The sequence below is a fragment of the Sorex fumeus genome, unplaced genomic scaffold, assembly GCF_029834395.1.
Source record: "Sorex fumeus unplaced genomic scaffold, SorFum_2.1 ptg000086l, whole genome shotgun sequence".
Classification (NCBI taxonomy): Eukaryota; Metazoa; Chordata; class Mammalia; order Eulipotyphla; family Soricidae; genus Sorex; species Sorex fumeus.
This window is the reverse complement of record NW_026606143.1, coordinates 29,866,625-29,884,886: the sequence shown is the minus strand read 5'-3', so window position 1 is coordinate 29,884,886 and position 18,262 is coordinate 29,866,625. Positions and strand designations below refer to the sequence as shown.

At 45.8% G+C, this 18,262-nt stretch overlaps 1 protein-coding gene across 2 annotated transcripts in view; it reads left to right on the top strand.

Annotated features, from left to right (window-relative positions):
• The window catches only part of PHEX (phosphate regulating endopeptidase X-linked), a 258,980-nt gene that overhangs the window by 41,113 nt on the left and 199,605 nt on the right, over positions 1-18,262 (top strand). For both annotated transcript variants that reach the window (XM_056131276.1, XM_056131277.1), the window contains exons 4-5: positions 992-1,078; positions 2,634-2,860. In XM_056131276.1, the coding sequence (XP_055987251.1) occupies positions 992-1,078; positions 2,634-2,860 (314 nt within the window). The remainder of the gene's footprint in view (positions 1-991; positions 1,079-2,633; positions 2,861-18,262) is intronic.

Genomic DNA, 18,262 nt, shown 5'->3' with positions numbered 1-18,262 from the left:
CACATTGTCACTTGAAGTTATTCCGAGTACTGACGGAGCATCTGTTGTATCATCATGTCACACCGGCTGCTAGGTTGTTTCAGAAATAAACCCCAAATGCTTTGACAATGGCAATCTGACATGGCTTGGTGTAGGCAGTGCCATGGTGCCACAAAAGGATTCTTTGTCTTGGCTTCATGTTGGTAAATTGATACCCTCAACTCTGTCCAAGGGGTTCTTTTTGGGTAGAGGGTTTTTTTTTGAGCTTTGGCTTTCTTCTTTCCATATTTAATGAAGTAGTGACCACGTCCTTTCCCACAGTGCCCATTAAATGCTTTTATAAATAGAAAATAATTTTTCCAGGTGGGCTTTTGTCGATGTTGGCAACTGTTCTATATCCACGGCCTTATTTACATGGACTTGGAATGTATAAATGGGCAAGTTTTCGGGAGATTTGGGTAGACTTTTCAATCTCGCCTTTCCATTTCTTGTCCAAACAGCTTCTTCCATACCTGCAGCATGTTTATGCAACATTGAATAAAACTTCTAATGGGAAATTTCTTCCAGGTGACCTCCCCAAGAGGCCAGACTATGAAGAAATCTTAAGAAGCCCGACCCTGGTGAAATTGCCTCTGTTGAGAATATTACTCAGTGCAGAAACAAGGAACAGGATGCAGTTATTTTTGGTTCTTGAATAAATGAATTCTGTTTCTTTTTGTGTAGGTGGCAGAAAACATTAACCCCTGCAGCAGGTCCCATCACAGTTGGAAATTGAACTTTTGCTTTCTTTGACTTAGGAGAACCTTAGAAGAAGAGAATGTTAAATTACTTTTATTTACCTCCAGCAACTTAGAATTGGCCCTGCCGTCTGCATATCTTTTATAGATGTCTTTTCCAGGGTTGTCTGTCTTTACATTTAATTTTCTGGAGGCCAGGCCCGTGATGATCAAATGACCTCTAGTGTGGCACACGTGTGGGTAGATACTAATGAACCTTTCCTCAACCTTCCTAGCACTTTTGGAGAAATCAATCAGCAGGAGGCGGGACACCGAAGCCATACAGAAAGCCAAAATACTCTATTCGTCTTGCATGAATGAGAGTGAGTAATAAACTATCACCTGATTCTTCACAGTTGTATTAATGTTTAAAGACATTTTTGGTGGGGGGCACACCCAGCTGTGCACAGAGCTTCCTCCTGGCTCTGTACTCAGGGAACATTCTTGGTGGGCTTGGGGGATCATATGGGATGCTGGGGATTGAACAGAACCTAGCTGCATGCAAGGCAAGCATCCTACCTGCTGTACTATCCTTCAATATATTCTTTAAGGAAAAAGAGAGCTGCTAAGAATATTCTCTATGTTTAAAAGTATTGTTTAAGGAGAGGAACAGTGTCCAATGTGTAGATTTAACTGGCTCTGTTTTAATATTCTGCTGCTGGCTTGATGGAAACAATTTTATTTCTGTTGGGGCCAGAGAGCTAGCTACAATGGATACGGTGCTTACCTTATATACGGTCAACTCAGGTTTGATCCCTAGAATCCAATATGGTGCCGTCAGGAGTGATCCCTGAGTGCAGAGCCAGGAATAACCCCTGAGCACCACTAGGCATGGCCCCCTATGGCATGTATTCTTTGGGTTATGAATTAGTATGAGAAATTGGGGTGTGTTCCAAAGACTAGCTCATTGTAGGTATTCCAAAAACCAGAGGCCCAAGCCAGATATGGTCTGAGAAGGAGTCTGGGAAAGGGGACATTTGTGAATGTTATGTCCTGAGGAAACTACTGGTGCTGAAAAATCCCAGATTCCCAAGAGGGCCAAACACGTCCTGCTCTTCTACCCACTTTGCAGGCATATTTCCCGGTGCTCTAGGCTTGTTTGAGCATCTTGAATACAACTGGACTTAAACGAGGATTTTCTATTTATTTTGTGATTTTTAAAATTTATTCATTTTTGCTTTTTGGGTCACACCTTGGTGATTCTCAGGGATTACTCCTGGCTCTGCACTCAGGAATTATTCCTGGCAGTGTTTGAGGGAACCATATGGGATGCCGGGGATTGAACGTGGGTTGGACGCTTGCAAGGCAAATGCCCTACCTGTTGTACTATTGCTCCAGCCCCAAACGAGGCTTTTTACAAAACCTGCTCTGCTTTCTCCAGGCCAGTGCCTTTGAGAGTGTTAACTGGTTTAGGTTCTGGGCTTAGTACTTGGTGAGCTACAATGGGGCAATAAAAGATGACAAAAGTGTCTGAAGCCTGAATTCCTCTTCAGCGGGGAGGGGGGATGATTAGCTTTATTGCGCAGTTTCCCTTAGTTAGGGTTGTTCTTAGCCCAGCAGCATATTGTCAGTTTACCATCACTCATTGGCTGGGGTTGCTGGAATGAGCCTCCGTTTTATTGTAGGCAATATCCTGCAGGTTCCCTAGTCAGCTCTCCTGCCAGGCAAGAGCACCAGGTTTAGACAGTCACATTGCAGCATGAGTCACAGGCAGTTATGTCTCTATAGTTATGACCAGCCCATCGCACCTCTCCCGACAGCTGAAGTATTAAGCCAAGGCCTAGGAGAATGTTCTCTTAAGATAGATGATGCACTTGCTTTCTAGTTTGGCGATTCAGCTTGCAGTTTTAACTTTGCCTTCGTATTTGCTCCTTTCAGAAGCGATTGAAAAAGCAGATGCAAAACCCTTGCTGCACATCCTACGGCACTCGCCTTTCCGCTGGCCTGTTCTTGAATCTAATATTGGCCCTGAAGGGGTTTGGTCAGAGAGGAAGTTCAGCCTTCTGCAGACACTGGCGACATTTCGTGGTCAATACAGCAATTCTGTCTTCATCCGTTTGTATGTGTCCCCTGATGACAAGGCATCCAATGAACACATCTTGAAGGTATGGTGAGGGCTTGTCAGTTCTGTTTGTTTGGCCTTCTCCAGGGGAAGATCTTACACCCCCTTGATGAAATGATATGGTAAAAATTCTATTGAAAAGGAAGATCTAGAATACCCCTTTCCCCCTAAGCTTTACTGAATGGAAATCATGAGTAGACCATTGTGACAGCCTTTTTAGGAAGCTTGGAAGTTTCAAGTGACTTATGATCTGGACATAAGTATCTACTCTGAACTTATGTGAGGCCCCTGAACTCTGGTGAGGAGAGAGCTTGCTTTTTCCTTTTATAAAGGAATTATGAATTTTATTTCATTGTTGATTTGCAGTGCTGGGGATGGAAACTAGTTCCTCATAACATGTGAAGCTTGTACTCTTACCACTGAGCTATGTCCCCAGCCCTGCCAAGGTTTTTGGGACTCTCTTCTTTCCCTTCCTGGTTACCCTGACAGAAGAAAGAACATGTGCTGTGATTCCTTGCTCTACTTTTACTAACACCCCACATACTGGCCTAAATCTTCCTGGTTGAATTTGATTTGAATATCCCCTCCCTACTTCCTTTCAAAAGGTAAAACTTGTTCCAAGTGCTTCATTGTATTTTCAGATGGAAGAATAAGGATACTTTCCTTTAAGGAATGGGTTGCGCAGATGGATCCTGAGATAGGTTGGGAAAACCAGTGGAATGTAAGGAAACTACCAACAATGAAAGAACAATCAGTGGAAGAGCTTGACAAGAGTTCAAATGTCATTTTCAAATGGTTCATTTTAGCTTCCATTCTGTTTTTTGGTTTCTGGGCCACATCCAACAGTGCTCAGGGCTTACTTCTACCTTTGCATTGATGGATCACTCCTGGAGGGGTTCAGGGGACCGTATGGGTTGCTGGGGATCAAATTTTAGTTGGCCACATGCATGGCAATTGCCCTAACCCCTGTTCTGTCTTTCCAAGCCCCAACTGCCACCAGCTGTGACTCACTCATCTCTTCGTTTTATTTCATTTCATTTTATTTTTTGGTTTGGTTGCTCCAGATCAGCTGTGCTCAGGACTTGCTATTAACTCTGTGTTTAGGACTTACTCTTGGGTTCTGTTCCCAGGGATCAGTCCTGGTGATGCTTGGGAACCATATGGGGTGCAACAGATCAAACTGGGTCAGCCATAGTAATACCCGTGCCTTAATCCCTGTGCCATCTCTCTGGCCCCCAAACCACCAGTTAAGACAATGGAAGTCTCTATAAAGAATCTCTAGTCAATGAAAGAATTCCCTTCAAGAGAAACAGATCTTGGTGATGGAGCAAACCACATGTCACTGAGATATGTTTTGATGCTAACTGGATGGAATATATTATGGAAGATTCAATGATAATAATGGGTCAGTGTACTATATCTATGTTAATCTATTGATTACCCAAAAAGAAAGCAAAAAAGGGAAGTAAAGGGAGCAGGGGTAAGGACTTTGGTTATACTGGTGATATGGGAAAGTGGTATAGCTATATATCCAAGACACAAGCTTAACAACACAGAAACCATGAGATCTAAGTTGCAATCACTGAACTTTGTAATGTGTCTGTCAAGGTGAGGAGTGGGGTGGCAGATTTGGATGGAGTATGGGAACACCGGTGGAGGGAAGTTGACACTGGTGGTGAGATTGGTGTTGAAATATTATAAGTCTAAAACCCAGTTATCAGTAACTTTGTTCTTTAATGAAATAAAAAATATTTAAAAATAGTAAAAAGAAAGTAAAGAGGGATTGGAGGTATAGTACAGCTGGTAGGGCGCTTGGCTTGCATGTGGCCAACCTGGGTTTAATTGCTGGCACCCATGTATGGTACCTCATACCCTGTCAAGGATGATCCCTGAGCACAGAGCCAGGAGTTAGTGTTGCCCAAAATCAAAACCTGAGCACAACTGGGTATGGCCCCAAATCAAAAACAAAACAAAAAAAAAATTGAAGGAAAAAAACCTCCAGGCTTTAACATTCTAGAACAATTCTAGAACATCAGGATATATACTTCCATACATCTTAAGTGGTGTTTTGAAGTAAGCTGAAGGTTTATTTTTCAAATTAAATTTATGGTGTTCTGGCAGGGAGCATTGTTACTGTCACCCCATTGTTCATCGATTTGCTCGAGCGGGCCCAGTAACATTCGGAGACTTGTTACTGTGTTTGGCATATCGAATACGTCATGAGGAGCTTGCCAGGCTCTGCCGTGCGGGCGAGATACTCTCGGTAGCTTGCCGGGCTCTCCGAGAGGGGCGGAGGAATCGAACTCGGGTCGGCCATGTTGGCTGCGTGCAAGGCAAATGCCCTACCTTCGGAGAGCCCGGCAAGCGACCGAGAATATCTCGCCCGCACGGCAAAGCCTGGCAAGCTACCCGTGGCGTATTCGATATGCCAAACACAGTAACAACAAAGTCTCACACTGGAGATGTTACTGGGCCCGCTCGAGAAAATCAATGAACAACGGGAGGACAGTGACAGTGAAATTTATTTATGCACTTGCCAGAGGATGTGGCTTAGGTGGTAGAGATTGTCCAGTCTCCAGCCACACCCAGGATTGCCTCCTCCAAAACAAAATTTGAGTGCATATACTCTAGGGAGTGATAGAAAATCTTGATTTTCTGTACGCCATTGGAAATTATTTTTTAGCTACTTCTGGACCTAGTCCAATAGTTGAATTTATTTTAAAAAGCACTTTATTATGAAGGATAATACAGGCCAAAAAACGTATTACAACAACCATGTGCATCAATCCAATTGAAACAACCATCAAATTTATGCTATTCTTGTTTTCTCTAAAGCTCTTTTTGTGGGGAGATGGAGCATTTTAAAGCAAATCTGAAGTGTCATTTCATTGCACTGGTATATATATTAATACTATCTAATGGAAAGGACTATTATCACATATGAAAATATAATCATAATTCTATAATGTCTATTCCCTAGTTAATTTTTATTGTTTATGTTTATCTCTAAAATCTATTTAAAAAATTTAAACAGTTGGTCCTTGATTTGATTTCCAAATGTCAATCACATGTCCATTGTAGATTAAAATAGAACAACATTCTGGATTTGACTAACTCCCTGTAGCCTAGGATCATCGTTTTTAAATGTAGAAAAAATAGAATTTTACTATTATTAAAATTATCAATTAAATAATTTATGCTAACAAAGTATAGACACTAGAGGGACAGGTGGACAGTACAGTGGGTAGAGAGGTTGCCTTGCATGCATCCTATCCGGATTCAATTACTGGCACCCCATATAGTCCCTTGAACCTGCGAGGAGTGATCCTGAGTGCAGAACCAGCAGTATGTCCTGAGTACCACCAGGTGTGCCTTCCTGCCAAAGTCTCAATGCTAAAGTTATGAGGCAAATGGTGATTGGAAATATTGTGATTGTGATATCACATTGGTGTCACCTGAATCTAAATATTAATGATAGCATCGCTACAAGTGGATCTTGTGTGCCTTCTGCTACCATGTAGTAGAAAGAAACAGTATCACTAATGATGACTCATCAAACAAATAAAAAAGTCAAAATTATAAACTTGAACCTGGTCAAGCCTCTAGTTCTCATGTCACTATTCAGGAAACATGAAGAAATAGAGAAACATGGCCACCAGTTTGCTTCAACAGCTTGCCTTTCACAGTTAATATTCAATTACCAATCCTAGAAACCCTCAACTCCCACTAATAGAATCCATTCCAGGTATAAGCAGCCACTCAGGCATTCACTACTGCTTTCCTTTGCCAACATTGCAGCCTGTTCCAAAGTGATGTGTTTGAGCATGACTGTGCATTGATTGAAGTGCAGCACATGTTTGCTTTACTTATGTCCCTATTTACACCATCTTCCATAAGTTAATATTCATCACGAGGATTAGCCAAGCAACAGCATCTTCTTCCCAACAACAGAGCTGAAGTCCTCCTAATAATGACACAGTTATAAGAAGTGCAAGGATGTGTCTAAATACGTGGTAGGAGAGGCTTTCTTGTAAGCTATCTAAAATTCAATTTGCTAACAATTGTTCTTGTATTGGTCGCCTCCAATGTCGTATAACTTGTGAGTAGCTGCTACTAGTTTTTTAAAAAGTTCAGTTCAGGAAAATGGCCAACAAAAGTTGCCCAAAGCATGCAGAAGGAAATAATAAAAATTAGAACACCCTGGAATCTGAGAAAGCAATCCCAAAGATCAATGAAACCAAGAGCTCGTTCTTTGCAAAACTAAGCAAGATGGACAAACCACTAGCAAGATTCACAAAAAACGAGAGTGAGAATGAACCATAATAAACCAAATAAGAAATGAAAAGGAGGATGTCACAACAGATACCAGAAATTGAGTGTATCATCAGAGAATACTTCGAGAATTTTTATACAACAAAATGAGAGACCCTAGAAGAAATGGATGAATTCTTGTACTCCTGTAACCTCCCAAAGCTGAAATGAAAAGATAGAAAACGCTTGAATATACCTATCACTTTTGGAGAAATTGAAATAGTAATCAAAAGCCTACCCCAAAACAAAAGCCCAGGTCTATATGGACTCCCTAGTGAGTTCTTTCAAACCTTTAAAAGAAACCTACTGCTAATCCTTTGCAGACTCTTCCAGGAAATTGAAGAAATAGAAATACTCCCAGTTTCTATTTCTTTTCATAGTGTAAAGACCATATTCTATGACCAAGTGGAATTCATCTGGGAATGCAATGATCGTTTCACATATGCAAGTCAATCAATGTAATACACCATATCAATAAAAGGAAAAGGAAAAATCATATGATCATATAGTAGACACAGAGAAAGCATTTGACAGGATCCAGTATTCATTCATGATAAAAACTCTCAATAAAATGGGAATTAAAGGAACTTTCCTCAACAGAGTCATTTACCACAAAGCTGTTTACCACAAGCCCACAGCAAGCATTATACTCAATGGGGAAAAACCTAAAGACCTTCCCTCTGAGGTCAGGCATAAGACAAGGTTGCCTACTCTCGAAACTTCTATTCAATACTGTACTGAAAGTATTTGCCATAGCAATTAGGCAAGAAAAAGATATCAAGGCATCCAGATAGGAGATAATGAAGTCAAACACTTTTGCAGATAACATGATAATATATTTATAACATCCTAGAGACTCTATAAACGAGTTCCTATAAAAATCTAGAAACAACCCAAATGTCCAAGAATAGATAACTGGACAAAGAAACTATAGTACATACATGCTATGGAATATTGTGTATTGAGAAACCATAAGGTATGGTAAAATCACAAAATTTGCTGCTACATGGATGGAACCGGAGTGTACCTTGCTGAGTGAAGAAATGGATTAGACAGAGGGAGAGAGACCAACACAGAAAAATCTCTCTCATATGTGGGACAGAAGAAAACCTAATGGAGGAATAATGAATACCCAAAGGCAATGGAAACAAAGAAGAGAACTGGTCACTGTCACTGTCACTGTCCTCCCAATTTGCTTGAGGAGAACTGGTATTCAGTAGTAAACATGCCACTTAAGGGCACTGGGGGAGAGGACAGGAAGGGGGCAATATCTTTGGTGGAGGGAAGCTATGGTGGAGGAAAGCAATCAACTGAGAGGAGTGGATAAAGTGTTAGGTACAAAACCATAACAGCAATGGTACTATAAACTACATTACAACACATATATGTGATATATATATATGTATATATATATATCACAGCAGACTGGTGGGTGGTAGGCATGTGGGAGTGTGGGAGTGGGGGGCACTGGTAGAGGGCAGGGGGCATTGGTGAAAGGATTGGTGTTGAAATATTGTATGTCTAAAACCCAATCATGAATACTTTTTTTAAAATCATGAATACTTTTGTAATTTAATGGTAACTAAAGATAGCACAGCGGGTAGGGCGTTCGCCTTACAAGCGGCCAACATGGCCGACCCGAGTTCGATTCCTCCGTCCCTCTCGGAGAGCCCGGCAAGCTACCGAGAGTATTCGATATGCCAGACACAGTAACAACAAAGTCTCCAATGGAGATGTTACTGGGCCCGCTCGAGCAAATCGACGATCAACGGGAGGGCCTTGATTTTTTTGAAAGAATAAAGAGACTTCAGTTCATAAGGAAGAAAATGAGTGTCTAGAGCCACTGTGATGCCTTTTAAGTTTTGTGGAACCTAGTTTGGAAACTACTGAAACAGTGAGGTGGTTTTGGTGTTAAAATATTGGAGGCAGGTGTGGAGTAATAGTGCAGTAGGAAAGGAGCTTGCCTTGCTCTGCATGTGGTTGACCTGGGTTGGATATCTGATTCCCAAGATGGTCCCTTAAGCCCTATCAGGAGTTATCCCTGAGCACTGAGCGAGGAGTAAGCCCTGAGACCTGCTGGGTGTGTTCCCCCAAAACTGAATGAAGAAGCATAGTATTTAAAAAATATTGGAGGAGTCTGAGCATGTGGATCCATGGTAGCATGCCTGCATTGCATTTTTGAGGACCTGCTTTGATGGACAACACTGTGTGGCCCCCAAACACTACCGTATGTGGCCCCCCAAAAACAGCAATCACAGCAACAACAACATATAATGTGTCTACTGTTTGACTTTGTGCTTTACTCACTGTATCCTTGATCCCAAGACCCCCACCTCTCCAAGTCAGATGGAATAGGGTGAATTGGAATTTGTTTTCCACCATCACTGTGAGGACTTGCTGGGATGAATTTGATGACATATATTAGCAATGTGTTGGAATACAGCAGTATGTGACAAAGGGAGCTCTTCTCTCTGATGCATCATCAGGTTGCAGTCAAGGCTATTTGGAGAATATTTTGCTTTGTGTACCCATCATTCCTCTTAGGTCTCAAACTCAGATGGACAGGAAATAGGCATTTTCTTTTGCCAATATCCCTTCCTTACTGCCGCAACTCACCTTTTCATGGGAAACTTTTTTTTTTCTTTTTGGGTCACAACAGGCAATACACAGGGGTAACTCCTGGCTCTGCACTCAGGAATGATTCCTGGCAGTGCTCAGGGGGACCATATGGGATGCTGGGAATCGAACTGGGGTGGCTGTGTGCAAGGCAAATACCCTACCTGCTCTGCTATCACTCCAGCCACTTCATGGGAAACTAGATCACTAAAAGTAGCCTAGGTATCCAGACACTTTCCTGGCCTCCTAGTTGCCTCATTTCTCAAGCCTTTATGGATCCCAATCTTCAGCTAAACCTGCCATCCCAGGATTAGATCCTGGAATCCCATCACAGGAACATTTTTACTGCTGTGGCCCTGGGTCTCCCATTTGCTCTTGGATCCTGGTACTGGGAACTTGTTGACTGGTTCCTATGCTCCCAAGAACCTTTGACTTCTTTGGCTGCTAAGGTCTTTTTTTCCCCATTTAGGACAGGTTTTAAACCCAAACTCTCCTCACTGGGACCCGTGGTAGTGGAAAATGGGCACTGATAGAGGGATGGGTATTTGATCATTGTATAATTGAAACCCAAGCACAAAAAATTGTAAGTCTACAACTGTACCTCATGGTGTTTCACTAATAAAAATAAAAAAAATAAAGTGACAGTGAAAAAAAAATAAACCCAAACTCTCCTCCCACCCTGTACATGGTCTTCTTTTTCATGGAAATCTGTTTTCCGTAATATCCTTAGCTTTTCTGTCACAGAATATCCTGGGGATAAAAAAAAAGGACTCCCGCTGGATAGGTCCAGCATTGTTGGCATATGCTTGGGTGAGCAGGTGGTGCCGCTGGGTGAGGGAAAAGGTCCTTTTTCAATGGGCAGATGTAGCCCCTTGCCAAGGACGTGCAGTTGGGCAAGCAAGGGTTGCTTAAAATTCCATGCTGGCCCTCTGCAATGTTCCCTGTGGGGATATGAAACGGGAATTTTCCATAGGTTTCAGGGGGAGAAAGAAAATTCAAAATTCAGGAAACAACAAATGGTAATGCTAGTAAACATTTTGCTCCATGTATTTGGGCTTATTTTATTGTGTGGAGGTAAGGATGAGAACTTCGACACTGAACAGTTTGAATATATGTGAGCCAGAAAGAATGTGTGGAAAGAAGGTGGACTCGGTATGTGTTAACTGAAAAGGTATCTTAAAGTTATATTCACTCAGGCCCAAGTTTGTCTGACTCATAGCAAACTCTGTAGAGTGACAAGGAGAAACTCTTTGGAATGAAATTCTTTCTAATAGCTCTGTCTTTTCTTTTCCAGCCATGATTTGTCAGATGTTTTTTTCTGCTTTATCTCTTAACTCAAGGTTTATTGCAGCTGGGAAAAAATGTATTTTCAATTCAATATCCACTTTTATAAAAAACACCCATTTTATATGTTCAGTATTCAGATCATTTATAAAAGCAAGGATTAGAAAACCTCAAATAACACAGTGTCCCCTTGAGAAAGTCTTTGGTACCAAGAGTTGGTGTGTTTCTAATGGGATTTAGTTGGCTGCTGTATCCCTGGGTCTCCCACTTACTTATTCATTCTGTTGGTGTATGTTTTGTTTCTTTGTTCTTGGAGCCACATCCAGTGGAGCTCAGAGATAGCTTCTGGTGGGGATGGGGGAGTCCCATATAGGGTACCTGAAACTGAGCCAGCCAAGCTCCCTACCTGCTGTACTATTGCCCTGGCTTGTTGATGTATTTTAAATGTGCCCAAGAAGCCACAGCAAACTGAAAGCTTAAAAAAGAAGGTCCAGGGGGCTGGAGCGATAGTACAGTGGGTAGGATATTTGCCTTGCACGCTGCTGAACCAGGTTTGATTCCCAGTATCCCCCGAGCACCGCCAGGACTAATTCCTGAGTGTAAAGCCAGGAGTAACCCCTGAGAATTGCCAGGTATGACCCCAAAAGCGGAAAAAAAGGTTCAGCAACTTCACTGAATTGTCTATCCTTTTAAAATAAGTGGACTAAGCTTCAGTCCACCAATGGGAAACTTTGGCTTTCTTAACAATGTCTATACTTTCCTTTCCTATGTGATGAAACTTTACAGAATTTCTGAGTTCTCTAAATTGAACGGAAAGCCAAAGCTTCTTAATCATAATATTATGTTTCATGATTCTGGCTTCCTTAATTTTTTAGAGAAAATGGTGGTAGATTATGAATTGCAGGACGATGAAGCCCGGCTGGTTTATAAATTGGTTGTTTGGGGGCAATTAGAGAGGGAATACTGAACACCATTTCAAGATTTTAGCAATATACACAGACAAGATGGATGTTAGGAAACATCTTTTTATTTCTGGAAACAGGAGCATTCGTTTTCCTTGCATTTTTCATAACATCACTAACACTTGGATTTTGTAGAACTTGTTTTATAAAGGAGATTTTCACATAAAATTATGATTCTGTGCATATTTTATGTATTAAAGAAAATATTTGAGGCTTGCACATGTGAGGCCTTGGTTTGATCCTTGACTCTGCCAGAAAATATTTAAAAAACTATTTCAGAGTTCAGTATATAGAGAATAAAGTAGAGAAGGTAGATCAAAGACTCTAATGTTGAAAATTTTATGATATTGGTATGTAGAATCCAGTTTTTCAATTAGATGCTAATTCTTTTAAACTTTGGTACATCTACATAATGGAATACTATGCAGCTGTCAGGAGAGATGAGGTCATGAACTTTGATTATAAATGGATAGACATGGAGAATATCATGCTAAGTGAAATGAGTCGGAAAGAGAGGGGCAGACATAGAAGGACTGCACTCATTTGTAGAGTATAAAACAACATAACGTGTGGCTGACACCTAAGGATAGTAGATACACGGAACAGATAGATTGCACCATAGCTGGAAGCCTGCCTCATGAGCAAAGGGGAGAAGGCAGCTGGAATGGAGAAGGGATTGCTAAGAAAAAGATGGCTGGAGGAATTGGTCAGGATGGAAGATGTGTGCAGAAAGTGGATAAAGGACTAAACATGATAACCTCTCAGGGTCTGTATTGCAAGTCATAATGCCCAAAAGTAGAGATTACGGGGAATCATGTCTGCCATGGAGGCTGGGAGAGGGTGGGAAAAGGGGGGATATGCTGGGGATATTGGTGGTGGGGAATGTGCACTGGTGGGGGGATGGGTGTTTGATCATTGCGTGATTGTAACCCAAACATGAAAGCTTGTAACTATCTCACAGTGATTCAATCACACTTAATCACTTAACTTCCCGTTAGTCGTCGATTTGCTCGAGCGGGTGCCAGTAACGTCTCCATTTGTCCCTGTCGCGTGCTAGTGTAGCCCAATGGCATCTCTTCGCTCCGGGAACATGGAGGGCCTCAAACCGATCGTTCATGACCTTGACAAAGAAGTCTGACCATCTGGTAGGTGGGCGGCCACGCGGTCTCTTGACATCCCGTGGAATCCAATCAGTAACAGCTCTAGTCCAACGGTCGTCTTTAAATCTCATTACGTGACCAGCCCATCTGATTTTCGACACCTTGGCAAATGAGACAGCGTCCCTGATCCTTGATCGTCGACGGATGTCAGAACTCCGGATTCGTTCTCTCATTTGAGTGAAACGTGATATTCCAAGCATAGCTCTTTCTATTCTTCTTTGGGAGACCTGAATGGCATTCTCATCTTGTTTGCGTAGGGCCCAGGTCTCTGAGGCATATGTTAATGCAGGAAGAACAGTGGAATCAAAGAGATGTGCCCGGAGCCGGAGGTTCTTCGTCCTCTTAGCTATTTCTTTTTTTTTTTTTTTTTTTTTTTTTTTTTTTTATAATTTATTTATTTATTGAATCACTGTGGGAAAAGTTACAGAGCTTTCGGGTTTAGGTCTCAGTCATGTAGATACCGAACACATTTCCCTTTACCAATACTCATTTTTAACCCCGAACCCCAATAGACCCCCACCTCCCACCCCTCCCAATTATTGTGAGGCAGATGAGTTCTAGTTAATACTCTATCTACTTTGACTAGATAGATTATTTCGATAGAAGATGCACAACTATTGTTTAGAGCTTACGACCCACCCCCCCCCAATCAGACATGCTGAAACAGCGTTGTGAAATGATTTGCTTTCTACAACTTGGTTTAAGAATAAAATGAGGTCGCGCGGCCGCGATAGCGGCCGCGCGGTTTTGAATTTCTGCTATTTTACTTATTGACCCTGGAAGAATTTCTATTAAAAGTTAGCTAGTTAAGAGATTGGTTTCTGTGCCCTGGAGTCGTGGCCGTGCCGGAGAGCCGCTCGTGGGGGGCAGCTGGCGACCTTGGTGGGGCGTGGGGGACGGCCCACAAAGCCCCCCTTCCCATGAGGTCCCCGCCGCTCCCCCGAGCCCGGCTCAAACCCGCTTTCCACAAGGCTCCCGTGCGGCCGCCATCTTTCTTTCCAGAGAGGAGCAGGCGGGCTGGTCAACGCCCTTCCCCCTCCGGGCAGGCTTGGTGGCGCGGATCAACACAAGTCCATTTGCTTTTCTGCTCCAAGCGGCTGGTTCTCTGTGCTAAGTCCTTGTGCCTCCGGGGCCGTGGCCGTGCCGGAGAGCCGCTCGTGGGGGGCAGCTGGCGACCTTGGTGGGGCGTGGGGGACAGCCCACAAAGCCCCCCTTCCCATGAGGTCCCCGCCGCTCCCCCGAGCCCGGCTCAAACCCGCTTTCCACAAGGCTCCCGTGCGGCCGCCATCTTTCTTTCCAGAGAGGAGCAGGCGGGCTGGTCAACGCCCTTCCCCCTCCGGGCAGGCTTGGTGGCGCGGATCAACACAAGTCCATTTGCTTTTCTGCTCCAAGCGGCTGGTTCTCTGTGCTAAGTCCTTGTGCCTCCGGGGCCGTGGCCGTGCCGGAGAGCCGCTCGTGGGGGGCAGCTGGCGACCTTGGTGGGGCGTGGGGGACGGCCCACAAAGCCCCCCTTCCCATGAGGTCCCCGCCGCTCCCCCGAGCCCGGCTCAAACCCGCTTTCCACAAGGCTCCCGTGCGGCCGCCATCTTTCTTTCCAGAGAGGAGCAGGCGGGCTGGTCAACGCCCTTCCCCCTCCGGGCAGGCTTGGTGGCGCGGATCAACACAAGTCCATTTGCTTTTCTGCTCCAAGCGGCTGGTTCTCTGTGCTAAGTCCTTGTGCCTCCGGGGCCGTGGCCGTGCCGGAGAGCCGCTCGTGGGGGGCAGCTGGCGACCTTGGTGGGGCGTGGGGGACAGCCCACAAAGCCCCCCTTCCCATGAGGTCCCCGCCGCTCCCCCGAGCCCGGCTCAAACCCGCTTTCCACAAGGCTCCCGTGCGGCCGCCATCTTTCTTTCCAGAGAGGAGCAGGCGGGCTGGTCAACGCCCTTCCCCCTCCGGGCAGGCTTGGTGGCGCGGATCAACACAAGTCCATTTGCTTTTCTGCTCCAAGCGGCTGGTTCTCTGTGCTAAGTCCTTGTGCCTCCGGGGCCGTGGCCGTGCCGGAGAGCCGCTCGTGGGGGGCAGCTGGCGACCTTGGTGGGGCGTGGGGGACGGCCCACAAAGCCCCCCTTCCCATGAGGTCCCCGCCGCTCCCCCGAGCCCGGCTCAAACCCGCTTTCCACAAGGCTCCCGTGCGGCCGCCATCTTTCTTTCCAGAGAGGAGCAGGCGGGCTGGTCAACGCCCTTCCCCCTCCGGGCAGGCTTGGTGGCGCGGATCAACACAAGTCCATTTGCTTTTCTGCTCCAAGCGGCTGGTTCTCTGTGCTAAGTCCTTGTGCCTCCGGGGCCGTGGCCGTGCCGGAGAGCCGCTCGTGGGGGGCAGCTGGCGACCTTGGTGGGGCGTGGGGGACAGCCCACAAAGCCCCCCTTCCCATGAGGTCCCCGCCGCTCCCCCGAGCCCGGCTCAAACCCGCTTTCCACAAGGCTCCCGTGCGGCCGCCATCTTTCTTTCCAGAGAGGAGCAGGCGGGCTGGTCAACGCCCTTCCCCCTCCGGGCAGGCTTGGTGGCGCGGATCAACACAAGTCCATTTGCTTTTCTGCTCCAAGCGGCTGGTTCTCTGTGCTAAGTCCTTGTGCCTCCGGGGCCGTGGCCGTGCCGGAGAGCCGCTCGTGGGGGGCAGCTGGCGACCTTGGTGGGGCGTGGGGGACGGCCCACAAAGCCCCCCTTCCCATGAGGTCCCCGCCGCTCCCCCGAGCCCGGCTCAAACCCGCTTTCCACAAGGCTCCCGTGCGGCCGCCATCTTTCTTTCCAGAGAGGAGCAGGCGGGCTGGTCAACGCCCTTCCCCCTCCGGGCAGGCTTGGTGGCGCGGATCAACACAAGTCCATTTGCTTTTCTGCTCCAAGCGGCTGGTTCTCTGTGCTAAGTCCTTGTGCCTCCGGGGCCGTGGCCGTGCCGGAGAGCCGCTCGTGGGGGGCAGCTGGCGACCTTGGTGGGGCGTGGGGGACGGCCCACAAAGCCCCCCTTCCCATGAGGTCCCCGCCGCTCCCCCGAGCCCGGCTCAAACCCGCTTTCCACAAGGCTCCCGTGCGGCCGCCATCTTTCTTTCCAGAGAGGAGCAGGCGGGCTGGTCAACGCCCTTCCCCCTCCGGGCAGGCTTGGTGGCGCGGATCAACACAAGTCCATTTGCTTTTCTGCTCCAAGCGGCTGGTTCTCTGTGCTAAGTCCTTGTGCCTCCGGGGCCGTGGCCGTGCCGGAGAGCCGCTCGTGGGGGGCAGCTGGCGACCTTGGTGGGGCGTGGGGGACGGCCCACAAAGCCCCCCTTCCCATGAGGTCCCCGCCGCTCCCCCGAGCCCGGCTCAAACCCGCTTTCCACAAGGCTCCCGTGCGGCCGCCCTCTTAGCTATTTCTTCGACGTTCTTGAAGGCGTTCCAAGCCGCTCTCTTCCTCCTGCGCAGCTCGGGTGCCAGGTCATTTGTCATGTTGACCTCTCGACCTAGGTACACATAGCTGTTGCATTCGGAGATGGTCGTTCCATTGAGTGCGAATGGGGCGTCAGGAACAAGGCTGTTTCTCATAAACATTGTCTTCGTAAGATTCAGCTGTAGTCCTACCTTTCCACACTCACGGTCAAAGTCGGCCAGCATTTGTGCCGCTTGGCTGATGTTTGGTGTTATTAAAACAATGTCATCAGCAAAGCGGAGGTGGTGTAGTTGCCGACCATCTATCTTCACTCCCATTCCTTCCCATTCCAGTCGTCGCATGATGTTCTCGAGGGTGGCACTGAAGAGTTTTGGTGAAATGGTATCACCCTGCCGCACCCCTCTCTTGACATCAACGATCACTTCTTTGTAGAATGGTGAGATCCTGGTAGTGAATCCGCAATACAGCTCACGGAGGATCCTGATGTATTGGGCTTGAATGCCCTGATTGGCTAGGGCTTCAATGACCGCTTCCGTCTCAACAGAATCAAAGGCCTTCTTTAAATCAATGAACGTTAAGCAGAGCGGCATCTTGAACTCCCGAGAAACCTCAATGAGTTTGGTTATCGTGTGGATATGGTCGATGGTGCTGAATCCTTTGCGGAACCCTGCTTGCTCACATGGTTGTCCTTCATCTAGTGTTCTGCCAATCCTATTCAGGATGACTCGAGTGAACAACTTGTAGATGACAGACAATAGGCAGATCGGGCGATAGTTGCCAATGTCATGGATGTCTCCCTTCTTGAACAGTAGTACGGTCCTGCTGGTTTTCCATTGAGATGGAACCTTGCATTCAGACAGGTAGCGAGTGAAGAGCCGAGCCAGTGTATTGATGAGTACTGACGGCAGGTTCTTCAGGTGTTCAGGTCTGATCTTGTCTGGGCCGGGTGCTGTTTGCTTCTTTACTGACGAAATGGCGTGTCGGATTTCGGAAGGGAGAACGTTGGGAACGACATACCCATCCTGTGGAATTTGGTATGTCGGCAAGTGGACATGGCTATCGAAGAGATTTGAGTAGAAGTCATGGATAATCTTCTCCATTGCCGTTCTGGAGGATGTGATGGATCCATCAGGACGTCGGAGGGCAGTCATCTTGGTCTTATAGTTGGCGAAGGACAGGCGGGCGTTACGAATACTTTTCCCGGCTTCTGCCGCATCTACCAGTACTTCTGCTCTTCTCTCTTTGAGGTCTTCCTTGATCGCATCTCTGCACTGCTTTGCAAGCTCGGACGTTATCTTGCGGTTGCCTGAGGCATGCGCCAAACCACGCTGGCGAATTAGCTCAAGAGTTTTCGAAGACAGTGATTCAATAAAATTTTTAAAAAGATGTTTTTTTTTGGTTTTGGGGCCACATCCTGGCTCTACTCTCAGGGATCACACCTGGCGGACTTAGGGGACCTGCTGATAATTGAACCCAGGTCAACCACATGCAAGGCAAGCACCTTGCCTGCTATACTATCTTGATGAACCCTTGGATGCTAATTTTTGTTGCTAAGTTTCATATCTAAATTTGACTTTTCAATGTGTAAATCACATTTAAGTTGGGAAATTTGCTGTTAAAACAGTTTTGTTTGGTCTTTAAGCTGGTGCTAATTTTCAAGAACTAATAACATATATTTAGAGAAGGTTGTAAATGTTTTTAAAAAATTGAATT